Source organism: Alternaria rosae, assembly GCF_020736505.1.
Source record: "Alternaria rosae strain MPI-PUGE-AT-0040 chromosome Unknown BKA58scaffold_11, whole genome shotgun sequence".
NCBI classification, from domain to species: Eukaryota; Fungi; Ascomycota; class Dothideomycetes; order Pleosporales; family Pleosporaceae; genus Alternaria; species Alternaria rosae.
The window spans coordinates 926,279-938,545 of record NW_025763580.1 but is presented as its reverse complement, the minus strand read 5'-3'; the positions used below and the strand labels follow the sequence as shown (position 1 = coordinate 938,545).

The following is a 12,267-nucleotide window of genomic DNA, read 5'->3' as shown; positions in this document are numbered from 1 at the left end:
TTTACGGCTTGATCACTTCCTTATGCAAGCTGCTGGAGAGCTCGCTGTTTGAAGTCGCTGCAGCCATCGCCGAGCCTATGCATATGGCACTCCATGTCACTTCGAAACCAAGAAGTATACATACAATCAAGCATCCATTTCCTGTGATGTCTCTATCTGCTTCAGAGGGCCGTTACACCGCCACTTCTTGCAAGAAAAAAGCCGAACAGTTCTGCGGACTACACTAGAATAAAGTGAGTAGACTGAGAAACTTTGTGGTAATGTAGGCTCCATGGCGTTCAGCTTATTCTTAGGTTGACGTGCCGCTATGATTATGTACATATTGTGTCATTCGTGAAAACACTCGACACATTGCATCGTAACACCGTCGCACGTGTAATCCAGAACATTCGTTCCTCACACTGCCATACCGCTATCCAAGAGAAGTAGCTATGCCTCCTTAGATAAGCCAGGTAGCAACCAACACGCCGAAGAACAGCGCAATGAACGAGGCCCGATTATCTCCCGCCTGGCCCTTCTTGGTCTCGGTGGCCGCAGCATGAGCGATGTCCAAGGCATGGGCAGAGTCCATGGCATGGTTAGAGGCATGGTGAGTGACCGTAGAGGTGATAGTCGTGGTGGACTTGTCGTTCCTTGCGTTCAGAGTGGGGAAGATGCCCGGGGTGTAGCTGATAGCGGTACCGTTCGCGAAAGGTGGAGCAAGATGACCACCCGACGGTAAAGCCGCCATCGAAGACGTGGAAGCAGCCGAAGACATGGGATCCAACGAAGACGTGGAAGCCGCCGAAGACGTCGAAGGTGACCAAGACGTGGAAGCCACCGAAGACGAGCTGCTAACAGTATGGCTAGGGAACAATCCAAACGACTTGCTCGTGCTAGATGACGGCGGACCGACGGACGACACTGTCGAAGGTAGCTCAATGCGAGACGCCGACGACGATCCGCCCGAGACATGAGAGGATTTGACATCGGTAGGAAGGACCGCCGTGAAGGACCAAGTGATCGATGGAGGAGGAAGAAGCGAAGACGTGGAGCTGGGGGCGACCTTGGTGACCGATCTAGTGATGGTAACCTGGACTGTTGACTGAATGATCACGGTTGTGGTGAGCTCCTCTGCGGGAGGACCTCTAGCGTCTGAAGTGGCTGAGACAGGAATGTTGGGGTTAGGCTGTCCTGAAGGAGAAGCTCCAACATCCGAGGTGGGAGCGGGAGCAACGCTAGAGGTCAGGCTCTTGTCAGCCGTGACCGTAGTCGTCCTGGTTGTAGTGACGGTGACAGTAGATGGGCCTTCGGTCTTCTCGGGACACAGGTAGGTCAGAGTCGTCTCATAGCCACGTAGCAGCACCGCATCTGTGCAGAGCTTTGGAAGCTCAGCGCAGTGGTCGTCACGTGTAGCTACAGCATGAGCGAGAACGTGGTTGATAGCGGGACTCCATTGGGCAGATTCCGCGGCAGCGCCTGCTACATTCGAGTTAGCAAGAATGATATAGTGGGTAAGTGGGCTGATTGGAAACTATTTACCGGCAACTGCGATCATGGTGAGTGCGCGTACAGTGTTCATCTTAGAGGGTGAACGTTTGTATCGGAAGGAACGACTGAGGTTGAAGTGAGTAGAGGGAAGGAGCGAGTGTGGGTAGCAAAAAGAATGTGGAATTGATCTGATACTTCAATGAGCGTGGTGAGGTGACTGGAAGCTGATGATTACAGAACAGGCGGATGTTTTGTTGTTATGAGAGTGATTGCTGCCAACAGAGACTAGCCCCATTTACCTTGAGTAGCCAATGATGTCGAGGCAATTACTTGGACCAGTGAATGGGAGATTCGCGTACGTTTGCACTCGCGCGCTCACTCTGCTCTCCACTGTTGCCGGTAACATCGCGCAGCTGACGTCATCACCATGGGCCGATGTCGCTTTATAGAAACGTTTGCAGCTAGAGGCTATCTGGGGTGGTGAATGCACGGATATGGTAAGGAAACAGAACGTTTTGGTCTAGGATCAGAAAGCTAAGTCCGAAGCCCGGCAACCACCCACCATTAGCACTGGCAGACTACTGATCGTTCTGTGGCGACGAAGCGTCTTCGTTTTGTAAAGAAGCCTCCTCAGTCCCCATACAGCTCCATCAAGTGGTTCAGCATCTTCCGCTGCAATTCGAGAAGCTGCTCTTTTGATATCTTACCACCCGTCGGTGTGGGCTGTGAGTCTCCCACTTCTGTCGGGTCGTAGCTGGAGCCTAGTACCAGATGTGGCTTTACACCGAAGAAGGGAACACCCAAAACTTTGAGTGACGATGTTTGTGATTCGACCATGGCTTTGGAAGCTCGGTATACCTTGGCGTCATACTGGTCAAGTTCTTCCTTTTCACGCTCTGGTGTCTGTGCCGCGTCAGTATTCATCCACAACGACAGATGTATTGACACATACTCGAAGCGCGGGTGTATTCTCTAAGAGACCTGGTAGAGACCTACAAACATTAGCCAGCTGTCATGGGAAGGTAGCTACAACGTACAACGCAGCTCTATGAGTTCGCTCATTCTCGCGCTTAAACTTGTGTTCATCAATGATATTCTTCCGTCCGGCCTCCCAAGACTTGACATTCGACTCTTGATCTTTCATTAACTGATTGTTTCGTAAGCATTATACGTGGGTTCATAAGAGACGTATGGCCTACCTTGCGAACTGCAGGAGCAAAGTCTGGGTTCTGAGAAGCTATCTTGCTCACACAGCGGAGACCTTGTTTCCATTCCGTGATGGTCGAAGGATCGATGAACGGAGAAGAAACTCTGTCCTGCGGTTTCGGGGGTGGCTGTCGATGTTGAAGAGACGCGCGACCAGCCAAGCGAGGATCAGTTGGTTGCTGATACTGGGTATTTTGCTGGTTCGGGTATGCCTGTTGAGTTTCTGGATATCCCTGCTGAGTCTGGTAGGGTTGGTATGGTTGTTGTTGTTGATCTTGAACCGGCTGAGCCTCCGGTTTGGGAAGGTTCGCAAGCGTAGCCAAAATTTGTTCCAAATCTAGATTTGATTGATGTTTCCCGCCATGTCTGCGACTGCACGTTTTGATGATGTCAAGGCGAATCTCCAACGCTAGGATGTTGCAAGAGTGGTGTTAATTGTAAGCGTGAACGTTGGAACATGGCGTGTTGTTTGCGCCCAGATCAAGTTGCAGAGAGAGAAGCAATCGTTGGCCTGCGATGCTCATGCTATATTTTGCTGCCCTCTAGGACTCAACGTACCAGCGACCCCCCAACCTAAACACGAGAAAGATCTGATAAGCAATCGAGCTTGGTATGGCTGGCGATGTACGTTAGCGGGCAGGTGGGCGGAAATCTCCGCATCGAACCCTAGTCCATCTCGACTTTTGGAAATCATCGAATCATTCGTTCTCCCGCTCCGATCTTCACGACATCTTCCTTCCACAACACTTGCCCCCCAAGCGCTTCTCCCACCGCCGCCCCCTATGTCAAAATCACCGAAGGAGTCGACGCGATTCACAGCCACTGGAGTATGGGCGCACACAAGACCTGGCGGGCGGGCAACGACGCTGCAATTCGCGGATCCCGCACCGAAAAACGAAACGCCACAACAGAAAGTCAAGCGGTTACGAGAGGCAGCAAACAGGGCGAAGATGGCGCAGGTGACGAGGTGGGATTACATGTACTTGTACGGTAGAATGGCGGCGGATGCGGCGCATAGATTTACCGTCTACGGCTTGATATTTGCAACGGGTATGTGGGCATACGAATAGCCAATGGCTGCACTGGCCACTGGGAAGCAATGATGCTAACTATTTAAACTATTTAAACAGGTTGCGTCGGTGTCCTCGCAGTCTTCTCAATAGGTGACATGATCGTCTACAACCGACGGAAACGAGCAATCTACTTCGCCGAAGAGGAACGGGTCCAAGCCAGGATCCTCGAAGCCGCCCGCAATGCCGTCGCATCAGGAACAGCTTCACCCGCACAAGCCGCTCTCGTCACAGGTATCGCCGAGGAGCAAGAAGCAATGGAGAGGAAGAAGGCAGAGCGAAAGGCCCCCTCTAAGCTGCTATGGTGGCTGCACGGCGACTGGAAGGAGGACCAAGCAATCGCAGAGCAGAGAAAGTTGGCGGTGGAGGAGATCAAGCGGCAAGAAGCCCAAGGCAACTCAAACCTGGGCATCGCTGCTGCGGTACAAGAAGCCAGGGCGAACGACACAACATCCACATTCACATCATCGACACCAGTAGTCGGAGGGCCGCTAGACAACACAGCAGAGAAGGCGGTGCACAAGGTGGAGGAGACCGGCAAGGGCTGGTTTGGATTCATGAAGGGTGGATCGAAGAAAGAGTAGAGAAAGGACAGCGGAGAGTGAAGCCAGACGCTTCAGTGTACTATATACGACCTCAGCCTGTACATTGCTGTCACATTAGATGTATGCATGATGGAGTTCTTCAGCAGTTACGAAGGAGTCAACGATCATCTTGGGTATCTTCGTTTCGTGTCCATATTGCACACGGAATACATGTTCAAACGATTTCCAAGCCTTCCACTCGCTAGTTCCCTTGACCAGCCACTGGTATATAGCTTCGACGTTCCCGTGCACGCTGCTTCCAGTCAGTCCCCGAGCAAGTCGGCCTCGCTCATCTACACGTACCTCTCTCCATCCCTCAACATAAGGCCGCAATGCCGCCCACCCCAATAGCCCCACCGTCGCTCCGATGAACACAAACACAACTGCCTGGTCCTTCGCAGAGTCCCTTTGAAAACAAGTTGTAAGCACGTTCTCCTCCTTCTCTCCTGCGCAGAAGCCATAACCGAGGCAGAATTGGCGGTTGCAGTCGTTACATGTCTTCTTGGAGGCGCGGGGTTTCAATTCGAGGGCGGCGGGCTTCTTCGTGCTGGGCGCGTCGAGGGCTACGATGGTGCTGTTGCCGAAGCAGGTGCATTTGCAGAAAGACGTTCGCGCTATAGTATGTAAGCAAGTGTCTGCGTATGAAGGGAGGAGACATACAGGCTGCAAGGGACAGGGAGAGGGATGAGAGAAAGGTAAGGAAAAGGAAGAGCAGGTACGGCGGTCTCCGCATCGTGGTGGTGGCAACGAGAGATAACGTATTGAGTCTGTACAAGCGACAAATCAATTGCAGTGTTAACAAGATGTCAATCTGATCTAAGTCTAGACGTCTATCGCGCGATGAACATAATAATGGTCAGAGTGGAGCTCCAAACCTCCGCCCGCATTCGCGCTAAGACCAGATAGCTGGGTCCCTTGTCGCGCTAAGCATTTTCCTTTCCCCTCCGCCCCGACACTTCTACACGACGCTTACAGGCGTCGCTCAACCTTGTAGCCCGTATTATTTGCTCCAGACGCCTTGGAGTCTTTGCGCACAGTCCTATACAACCTGTCGCACGCGCGCGAATCTGCGAACCAATGCCAGCAGCACAAGCGCCTAACTCTTCCGAAGCGCAAACCCGAAAGCAAGGTCGTCCGCCTGCATATCACGCCTTTCCGCCCCGAGCTGCTCAAGGTCTACGTCGCGCCGCTGTCCTTCCCTCTGCGCAGAATATCTCGTACCATACCGTTGCCACATTCCCCGAGAAAGGTTTCGGCTACGTAGAGCTACCCGAACCTGAAGCTCAAAAGATCAAGAAGAAGCTCAACGGCACAATCTTGAGAGGCGCGAAGGTGCGGATAGAGATGGCGAAACCAGAGAAGCGCAAGGTGCTGGCAGAAGCCGACGCGGCGAAGGAAGTGGCGGATACCGAACGCCCCTCGAAGCGCGCGAAGAAGGAGAAAAAAGAAAAGAAGGAGAAGAAAGAGAAGAAGAAGAGGGAAGAGGGCGTTCTGGAAGGTGTAGAGCTGCCAGACGACAGAAAGGTCAAGCGCGGTTGGACTGAGCCGTCGAAGAAGGACAGGAAGGATAAGAAGGATAAGAAAGACAAAAAGGACAAGCGTGGCAAGGATGAGAAGAAGGAGCGGAAGCCTTCAAAGTATACCAAAGATGCTGAGCTGCTCTTCAAGGCGAAGCTGACACCCGTGGCTGCGACCGAAGCCGCGCACAAGGACGAGAAGAAGGTGAAGAAGGAGAAAAAGGAGAAGAACAAGTCAAGATAAATGAAGTCGTTGTTCACGAGTTCGAGAAGAATATCAAGACCCCCAGCTTCCTGAAGCAACCACAGGTCGCCCTGTCAACGAAGCCTGCAGTCGACTATGTCAATGGTCAGGGTTGGGTCGACGAGGACGGTGTTGTTGTTGAGCCTGAGACTGGGAAGGCCAAGGCTAGGCGAGCTCTGGAACTGGTAGACGCCGCCCTCAGAGGCTCAAAGAGCCTGGATCGACGGCACAGGAAAGTCTACGACCACGAAGGACCAGAAGAAGAAGAAAGCTAGTCCTCCACCATCATCTTCTGAATCTGAGGACGAATCATCAGTAGTTTCGTCTTCTTCCGAAGATGAGGACTCTTCCGACTCCGAGTCTGAGTCGGAATCAGAATCAGAAGCCGAATCGTCTGCATCTTCTCCCGCTCGTCCTGTGGAAAGCAGGAAAACAACCCGAAGTCCAGCCAACTATATCCTCAGAGAAGGAGGTCCACCCCCTCGAAGCACTATTCAAGCGCGCAAGCCCGCAGATGGCGCAACGTCAACCCCCGCCAAGAAGCTCACTCCAATCGACACATCCTTCAGCTTCTTCGACAACAACGAAGACACGATGGAAGTCGACGACGAGCGCGGCCAGCCCATCGATGAAGCCCCCACTACCCCCCTTCACTCAACGAGACATTGAATGGCGCGGGCCTCCGCAGCGCGGCACCAACCCCCGACACCGCTGGCCTCGGTCGCCGCTTCTCTTCGACTGGCGCAAAGAACAGCCAAGAAGCCGACGACGACGAGGACATGGGCGACCTAGATTCCCTCGCCGAACAACGCCTATCTCAGAACACGCGCGCAAATGCCAAAGCCAAGCTAGCTGAGGTCGCAGAAGAAGACGAAGAAGAAGAGGAAGAGAATGCAGCGGCCGCTGGTGGTAAAGAGGAGAAGCCAGAGAGCGAGTTTAAGAAATGGTTCTGGAGAATCGGGGTGATTTGAATCGTGCGTGGAAGAAGAGGAGACGGGATGCGTTGAAGGCGAAGCGGCATAGTGAGAACAGGAAGATGACTGGTAGCAGGAGGGTGTGAGGAAAGACAAGGGGATTGTGATGGTATCGTTACTATTTTACGCGCTCTTCGATGTTGACGAATTGGGGCAGTTAAGAGATAGAAAGGAAGGATTCATCTCTTTCTTCCATGAAACCGAGACAAGAAAAACGTCTCTCAATCAAGACCCTCCACGTTATCGTACACCAACCCCTTCAACATACGCAATTCCAGACTCCATATCCAGACCTCACCCTATAACTCCATAACCCCTCCAACAAACCCCTAAACATCAACCCCCTTAAACATAACACACACCGCCCACCCTCCCTCTCTCCACCCACCCAACTACTCTTCCTCCCTCCCCACCACACGCCTCCTCCGCCCTCGTCAGCAACGTCCCTTCCCCGACCACATCTCTCGCCTCAGATTCATGCCCTTGGCTCGACGTCGTGGACGAGTCACTCGGTATGCAGAAGGGGGCGCCTATCATACCTTTTCCGTCGCAGTAATGATATCGGTAGGTATGCGAGGAATGGGCGGCCGTTGTGGCGCCGATGAGATGGTTGAAGGGTTGGAGGATGTGGGTGGGGGTGGTGAGACTGAAGTGGGTGGGTTATGCGCCGTAGTTGTTTTAGTTGTTGTTACCGCGCTCGGCGGGAAAGCTGAACATATAGTTAGCAAAGAAATCGCATCTCTCCGTGTCTAAATAGTTTTACATCGGCCGGGATATGTTATCCATGTACATACCATCGCTCCCGTCATCAACACGTTGGCTGCTACTCTTCCTCCTCTTCTTTTCCCCAATGCTATTCAGTTTACCGCGGAGGAGATTAGATAGCCAGTTCATATTGTATGATGGTTCTGAAAGTAGGTGTTCTGTTCCTGATTTCTTAACAAACATGATCTAAACGTCAAACACACAAATCATACCTGAGTAGTAACGGTAACAGCAGCCTCGCGCAATAATATATCTGTATCGTCCAAGAAAACCTATCGCTGCGAAACTCAAAAACTTGCAACTTCCAAACAAGCTCAGTCGTCCGCCTCACGTATATACCCCGAAATACCCCGACCTTCAGCCCCAATTTAAAACGAAACATCAGGCTCCTTCAAACCTGTGCCTCAATGTGAATGACGTACGCGGGGCTGCTTTTTTGCTTACATTCTCATGTCATGTCATCCCATGCCGTCCCATCGCATCCCATGCCAACACCGGCCCCCATGCCGATGCCCCATCCCGCCCGTCCTCCACAGCACAGCACAGCGCATCAGAGCGTTCGTAATGCGCGATGAGGGATTAAACCTGAACCTGCTTGCGCCATAAAAACACATCTCGCACATATGTCATCATCGTCACAGGATAGCCTTATCCAACTGAACGCCTCAGTCCCCTCTTTGCATCCCATCCCGCGTCCGCTGATCTGCCGGTCTGCGCTGCGAGTGTAAACTAGATCGACGGCTGGGATAGTGATGAGGGATGGGGGGTTTACGTGTACAGTTTTGGTTTAGGTTGCGTGTTGTGAGGATCAGCGGCGTTAGTCGGTAGATCTACGTATATGCCGTGGCGGGTGGAAAGAAGCAAGGTTTGTGATAATGATAAGGGGTGCAAGATGGTAACATGTGAAGTAACGGGATCTGGGGGGAAGGAGAATATAAATATTATCTAGATACATGGCCAGAGAAGGGTTTATTCAATTTGTTTGTTCATTTGATACTAATGGTAGAACTGGAATGGAAATGTTGTAAGCATGCCAATTGGCATACCCGTGCCGACTAATCGCTCAAACTCCATGTTGACAACTGATGATATGGCGGGAGCAATCATGTTCCACCCCATCGCACATGCAACTTGAGCATGACCTGCGCTATTAACACACCTTCTCAGTGCTACCCTACAAACACATCTCCTTCACCCTATTCACAGCTTTATTAGGGGACCCCTGCTGTCTCATTAGCAGGTACTTGCACAGTGTCAGAAGCGTTGCCAACCCCGCTGCTCTGCGACTGCGGTGCACCCCTCCGACCCCTCTGACCGTCAGCAGCGTCATTGCCGCCCCTGATCATGCGCTCGAGATCACGAATGCGCTGTTTCAAGGCCTCGTTTTCCTTTTTGACCTCCTCCAGCTCCGCTTTGTGTTGTGCCACTTCTTCGTAGCGTGGGGTGCTGACGACGCTCGAGCTGCGGTGACCGCGCTGGGAATCGCCCGTTGCAGGCTGCGAGGAGATCGAGTAACGGTGTGGAACGTGGCCTGGTGGTAGACCGCTGCGGGAGACGCTCGAGGAACTGCGGTGGCGGCGCGAGGATGTGGGATGCATTGGTCCGGTTGGAGCTTCGGCGTGGGCGACGGAAGAGTCGGCGGCGCTTGACATGGACGTGTTGGAGGCTACAGACGCGGAGTGCGCGCGTAGAGCCGAAAGTTCTCGCGTCAGACGGTTGACGACTGCTTCCTGCTCCTTCTCGAGCTCAAGGTGCAGCTCTGCTTGTGTCATAGGGCGTGGGTGTCTCATGGGGACGCCTGCTGAGTCGACGCTCGCCTGGATGTAGCCGCTCGCGCTGGGGCTGAGAGGCGGGAAACCGTGTACATGATGTGATGCTGACTGGGGCGGTGGTAAGGTACCTCCAGGCGATGCGAGAGGCAGCGGCGGGGGGCCCATCTGTGATGCTCGCCTAGAGCCCGGTGTAGATGCCTGACGTGACGATGTCTGACGCGACAAGGAGCCCGATGCCGGTTGCGTGCTCGACGTGTTGCCTGTGTTGGTCGGCACCTTGTTCAGATCCGGAGCCATCGTGCTTGTCTGGGTGCGAGTGTCGCGCTGGGTGTGGTTGGCGTGAAAGCGTTGACGGCTCGTGAGAGGCGCGCTGGCTTGGAATGTCTATCGAAGAAGCAGCTGGTGGCTGGTCGTGGAGGCGAGACTAATCTCGATTACTGGGCGTTGTTGTTGTGGTTTCGAGTACGTGGATGGGAGGAAAGTGCATCTGCGGAGCGCACGAGCGACCGAGAGGGGCAAGGACATTCACTCTATCGCCATGATCTTTCCGGACGTGCTTGCTCCGAACGATGCGCTTTAACTGGAATTTGCTCGTCAAGATTGTTTGGAAGGTGTTGGTCGAATAGAAGCGAAGATTACGCAGAACAGCCGTGTCCACTCAATGCGCTAGTTACTACCAGTCTGCTACGAAGGCTGAACCCTTGTTTCCCCACATGATGTGACGATGTCCAGGTGAAGTTCCAAGCATTCACACATCCACTTAGCGTCCACTTATTGATACGTGATTTGAAAGTCTGCAAAGTTTGTTGGTATTCTTCAACTCATTGTTCGTTCGCTCATCCTGTCCTTCCCCCGGCCCATTCGTCGCGCACGGCGGGCGGTATCCAGTCGTGGAATACCCTGACCTGGACCCTATATTCGCCTTCCCTATGCCTAAGCGTATCTTTAGATTTTGCAAACACGCTTTTGGATACACCCGTGAAATCCTCCAACTCCAAGCGCAATGCTCTATTGTGCGGGCCCCGAATGTGAATAGTCGCTCTCAGAAAACACTCGTGATCCGTCTAGTAAGTCCTGGCCAAGTTGCGGAGGTACCAGTCTACGAGCCTCCTGCCGACCTTTGCCTCCGAAACGTGGATAAGGTCCTGGTTTTGATTAGCTAATGTCTTGCTTCTGGGATGTGCTATACTTACACCCTCCATAGCGTAGTCGAGGTCGCTGGCCTGAATGATATCACCATCCAACAGACCACCCTCGGCCCACCTTATTTGCCTGCTCCTCTGCTTGTTGACGAGCAACCAGCACCTCAGCTTCTCTGGCTCAACCTCCAAAAATCCAGCGAGCTTCTTCAGGTCCATGGTAGTGTAGAGCTTGAGGTAGCTCTTGACGGTAGGAGACATCATGTTGTTCTTGACCTCGTCCATGAAGATGCGGAGGTGGTGCTCAACGGGGTCAATGTTGACCTCTGGGTTGTCAAAGTCGGGAGGTGTGGGGCTGATGAACTTGGGGCAGGCGGTGCGGAAGAGCTCCTCAAAGAGGGGAAGAGACTCGGGGCCGCCGCGCTGCAGCCTGTTGAACTGCTCGCCGTACTTCTCCCTCAGGGCAGTGTGGATGGTGTCGTCGAGCCTGGTGGGCTGGAAGGCTACACAGATGGCGACAAGTGCGTACATCTGGTCGTTCTTCTTGGTAATGGAATCGTACTGCGCGTTCTTCTGGAAGTTCTTTGTCCGCGAGACGTAGACGAGGATGTGGCTGAACATGCGGATGGCATCCGAGTATCGTCGCATCATCATGTAGGAGAATCCGACGTAGTAGTATGTGGTGAAGTGGGCGGCCATGACACGGGCGAACATGGCCTTCTTGTTGAGCTCGATATCGTCGAGCGTCTTGAGCGCGAGACTGAAGTCTCCGAGCAGGCAGTGCACGCGGAGCAGACCGATGATGGAGAAGTATCCCAGCATCTTGTATAGCGGCCTGTTGCCGTACTCTCCAGCGTACAGACTCGCGTCCTCGCCCCGCTTCAATCGCCGCCAGCTGCTCGCTGATCTGTGACCGCTGGATAAGCGAGTACAGAACGTTGAGGACGCTGTAGCAGCCCCATGTGTTTGGGTTCTCGCGCAGGAGCGCAATCTCCTCCTCATTCTCGTTTTTCTGGGCGACTCGTTGGCGGTAGCTGCAGAAGCTGTTGAATTGGTAGATGAACTCGTCGATGACATCCCACGCCCAGTAGTACTATGCCCAGCGTTAGCTCTGCCGTATTCCTCAGTATCCCATATTCCTTACATTTGGCACTTCCAGGTCGACGGGGCCCTCAGAGTTCAGGATGTAGTGGAAGAGGTTGCAGTAGCTGTCGTAACTCGCAAACTTGGTCTCTAGCGTGGCCTGGAATTCGAGGGGGGTGGCCGCGGCCTGCAGTTGCGCGTGGATGTCCTGGTTGCTGTTCATCGAGGGCATGCGGTCGAGGTCCTCCATGCCGTCGTATTGGACCTGCTCGCGGTAGTCGTTGGCCATGGCCTCCTCCTCGACGTCCGAGTCGTCGTCCGGGGCGCGCCTGGCAGCGTCGCCATTCTGGTACTGCGGCGGGACACGCTCGCGCAGACTCATGTTGGGTGTTCGTTCGGGCGACGGCACGGGTGCTTGTACGGGGGGTGAATGTCGTGTCGTG

At 53.6% G+C, this 12,267-nt stretch overlaps 7 protein-coding genes across 7 annotated transcripts; 2 read left to right on the top strand and 5 right to left on the bottom strand.

The window, feature by feature from the left end:
- Positions 1–245: 245 nt before the first annotated feature.
- On the bottom strand, positions 246–1,992 carry BKA58DRAFT_55001 (uncharacterized protein). Its single transcript, XM_046175510.1, has 2 exons — positions 1,522–1,992; positions 246–1,461 (listed from the first exon to the last, which is right to left on the bottom strand). Exons 1-2 carry the CDS (start codon positions 1,559–1,561, stop codon positions 440–442), a joined length of 1,062 nt encoding a protein of 353 aa, XP_046021036.1. The 5' UTR covers positions 1,562–1,992; the 3' UTR covers positions 246–439.
- Positions 1,993–2,100: 108 nt separating this feature from the next.
- Positions 2,101–3,135, bottom strand: BKA58DRAFT_444342 (uncharacterized protein; the record flags this gene model as incomplete). The annotated part of the gene is made up of 5 exons (XM_046174058.1): positions 2,101–2,373; positions 2,423–2,462; positions 2,508–2,617; positions 2,670–3,013; positions 3,126–3,135. 5 exons carry the CDS (start codon positions 3,133–3,135, stop codon positions 2,101–2,103), a joined length of 777 nt encoding a protein of 258 aa, XP_046021035.1.
- A 197-nt stretch (positions 3,136–3,332) lies between these two features.
- Positions 3,333–4,550, top strand: BKA58DRAFT_55015 (cytochrome oxidase c assembly-domain-containing protein). Its single transcript, XM_046175511.1, has 2 exons — positions 3,333–3,726; positions 3,807–4,550. The coding sequence occupies exons 1-2, from the start codon at positions 3,459–3,461 to the stop codon at positions 4,328–4,330; spliced, it is 792 nt and encodes a 263-aa protein (XP_046021034.1). The 5' UTR covers positions 3,333–3,458; the 3' UTR covers positions 4,331–4,550.
- Positions 4,533–5,063, bottom strand: BKA58DRAFT_298974 (uncharacterized protein; the record flags this gene model as incomplete). The annotated part of the gene is made up of 3 exons (XM_046166905.1): positions 4,533–4,583; positions 4,634–4,944; positions 4,991–5,063. The coding sequence occupies 3 exons, from the start codon at positions 5,061–5,063 to the stop codon at positions 4,533–4,535; spliced, it is 435 nt and encodes a 144-aa protein (XP_046021033.1).
- Positions 5,064–5,407: 344 nt separating this feature from the next.
- Positions 5,408–7,062, top strand: BKA58DRAFT_449654 (uncharacterized protein; the record flags this gene model as incomplete). The annotated part of the gene is made up of 4 exons (XM_046174323.1): positions 5,408–6,081; positions 6,138–6,276; positions 6,344–6,691; positions 6,754–7,062. The coding sequence occupies 4 exons, from the start codon at positions 5,408–5,410 to the stop codon at positions 7,060–7,062; spliced, it is 1,470 nt and encodes a 489-aa protein (XP_046021032.1).
- Positions 7,063–8,747: 1,685 nt separating this feature from the next.
- BKA58DRAFT_54904 (uncharacterized protein) lies at positions 8,748–10,282 on the bottom strand. Its single transcript, XM_046175508.1, has one exon. It carries the CDS (start codon positions 9,897–9,899, stop codon positions 9,042–9,044), a length of 858 nt encoding a protein of 285 aa, XP_046021031.1. The 5' UTR covers positions 9,900–10,282; the 3' UTR covers positions 8,748–9,041.
- Positions 10,283–10,666: 384 nt separating this feature from the next.
- On the bottom strand, positions 10,667–12,206 carry BKA58DRAFT_444337 (eukaryotic translation initiation factor 3; the record flags this gene model as incomplete). The annotated part of the gene is made up of 4 exons (XM_046174057.1): positions 10,667–10,747; positions 10,796–11,620; positions 11,679–11,834; positions 11,886–12,206. 4 exons carry the CDS (start codon positions 12,204–12,206, stop codon positions 10,667–10,669), a joined length of 1,383 nt encoding a protein of 460 aa, XP_046021030.1.
- Positions 12,207–12,267: the final 61 nt, after the last annotated feature.

Excerpts from the sequence above, each read along its gene's own strand:
- BKA58DRAFT_55001 (XM_046175510.1), bottom strand. The coding sequence starts at position 1,561 with ATGAACACTGTACGCGCACTCACCATGATCGCAGTTGCCG. Across the intron at positions 1,462-1,521 it reads CACCATGATCGCAGTTGCCG|CAGGCGCTGCCGCGGAATCT; the intron begins GTAAATAGTTTC and ends ACTCGAATGTAG.
- BKA58DRAFT_55015 (XM_046175511.1), top strand. The coding sequence starts at position 3,459 with ATGTCAAAATCACCGAAGGAGTCGACGCGATTCACAGCCACTGGAGTA. Across the intron at positions 3,727-3,806 it reads CGGCTTGATATTTGCAACGG|GTTGCGTCGGTGTCCTCGCA; the intron begins GTATGTGGGCAT and ends CTATTTAAACAG.
- BKA58DRAFT_54904 (XM_046175508.1), bottom strand. The coding sequence starts at position 9,899 with ATGGCTCCGGATCTGAACAAGGTGCCGACCAACACAGGCAACACGTCG.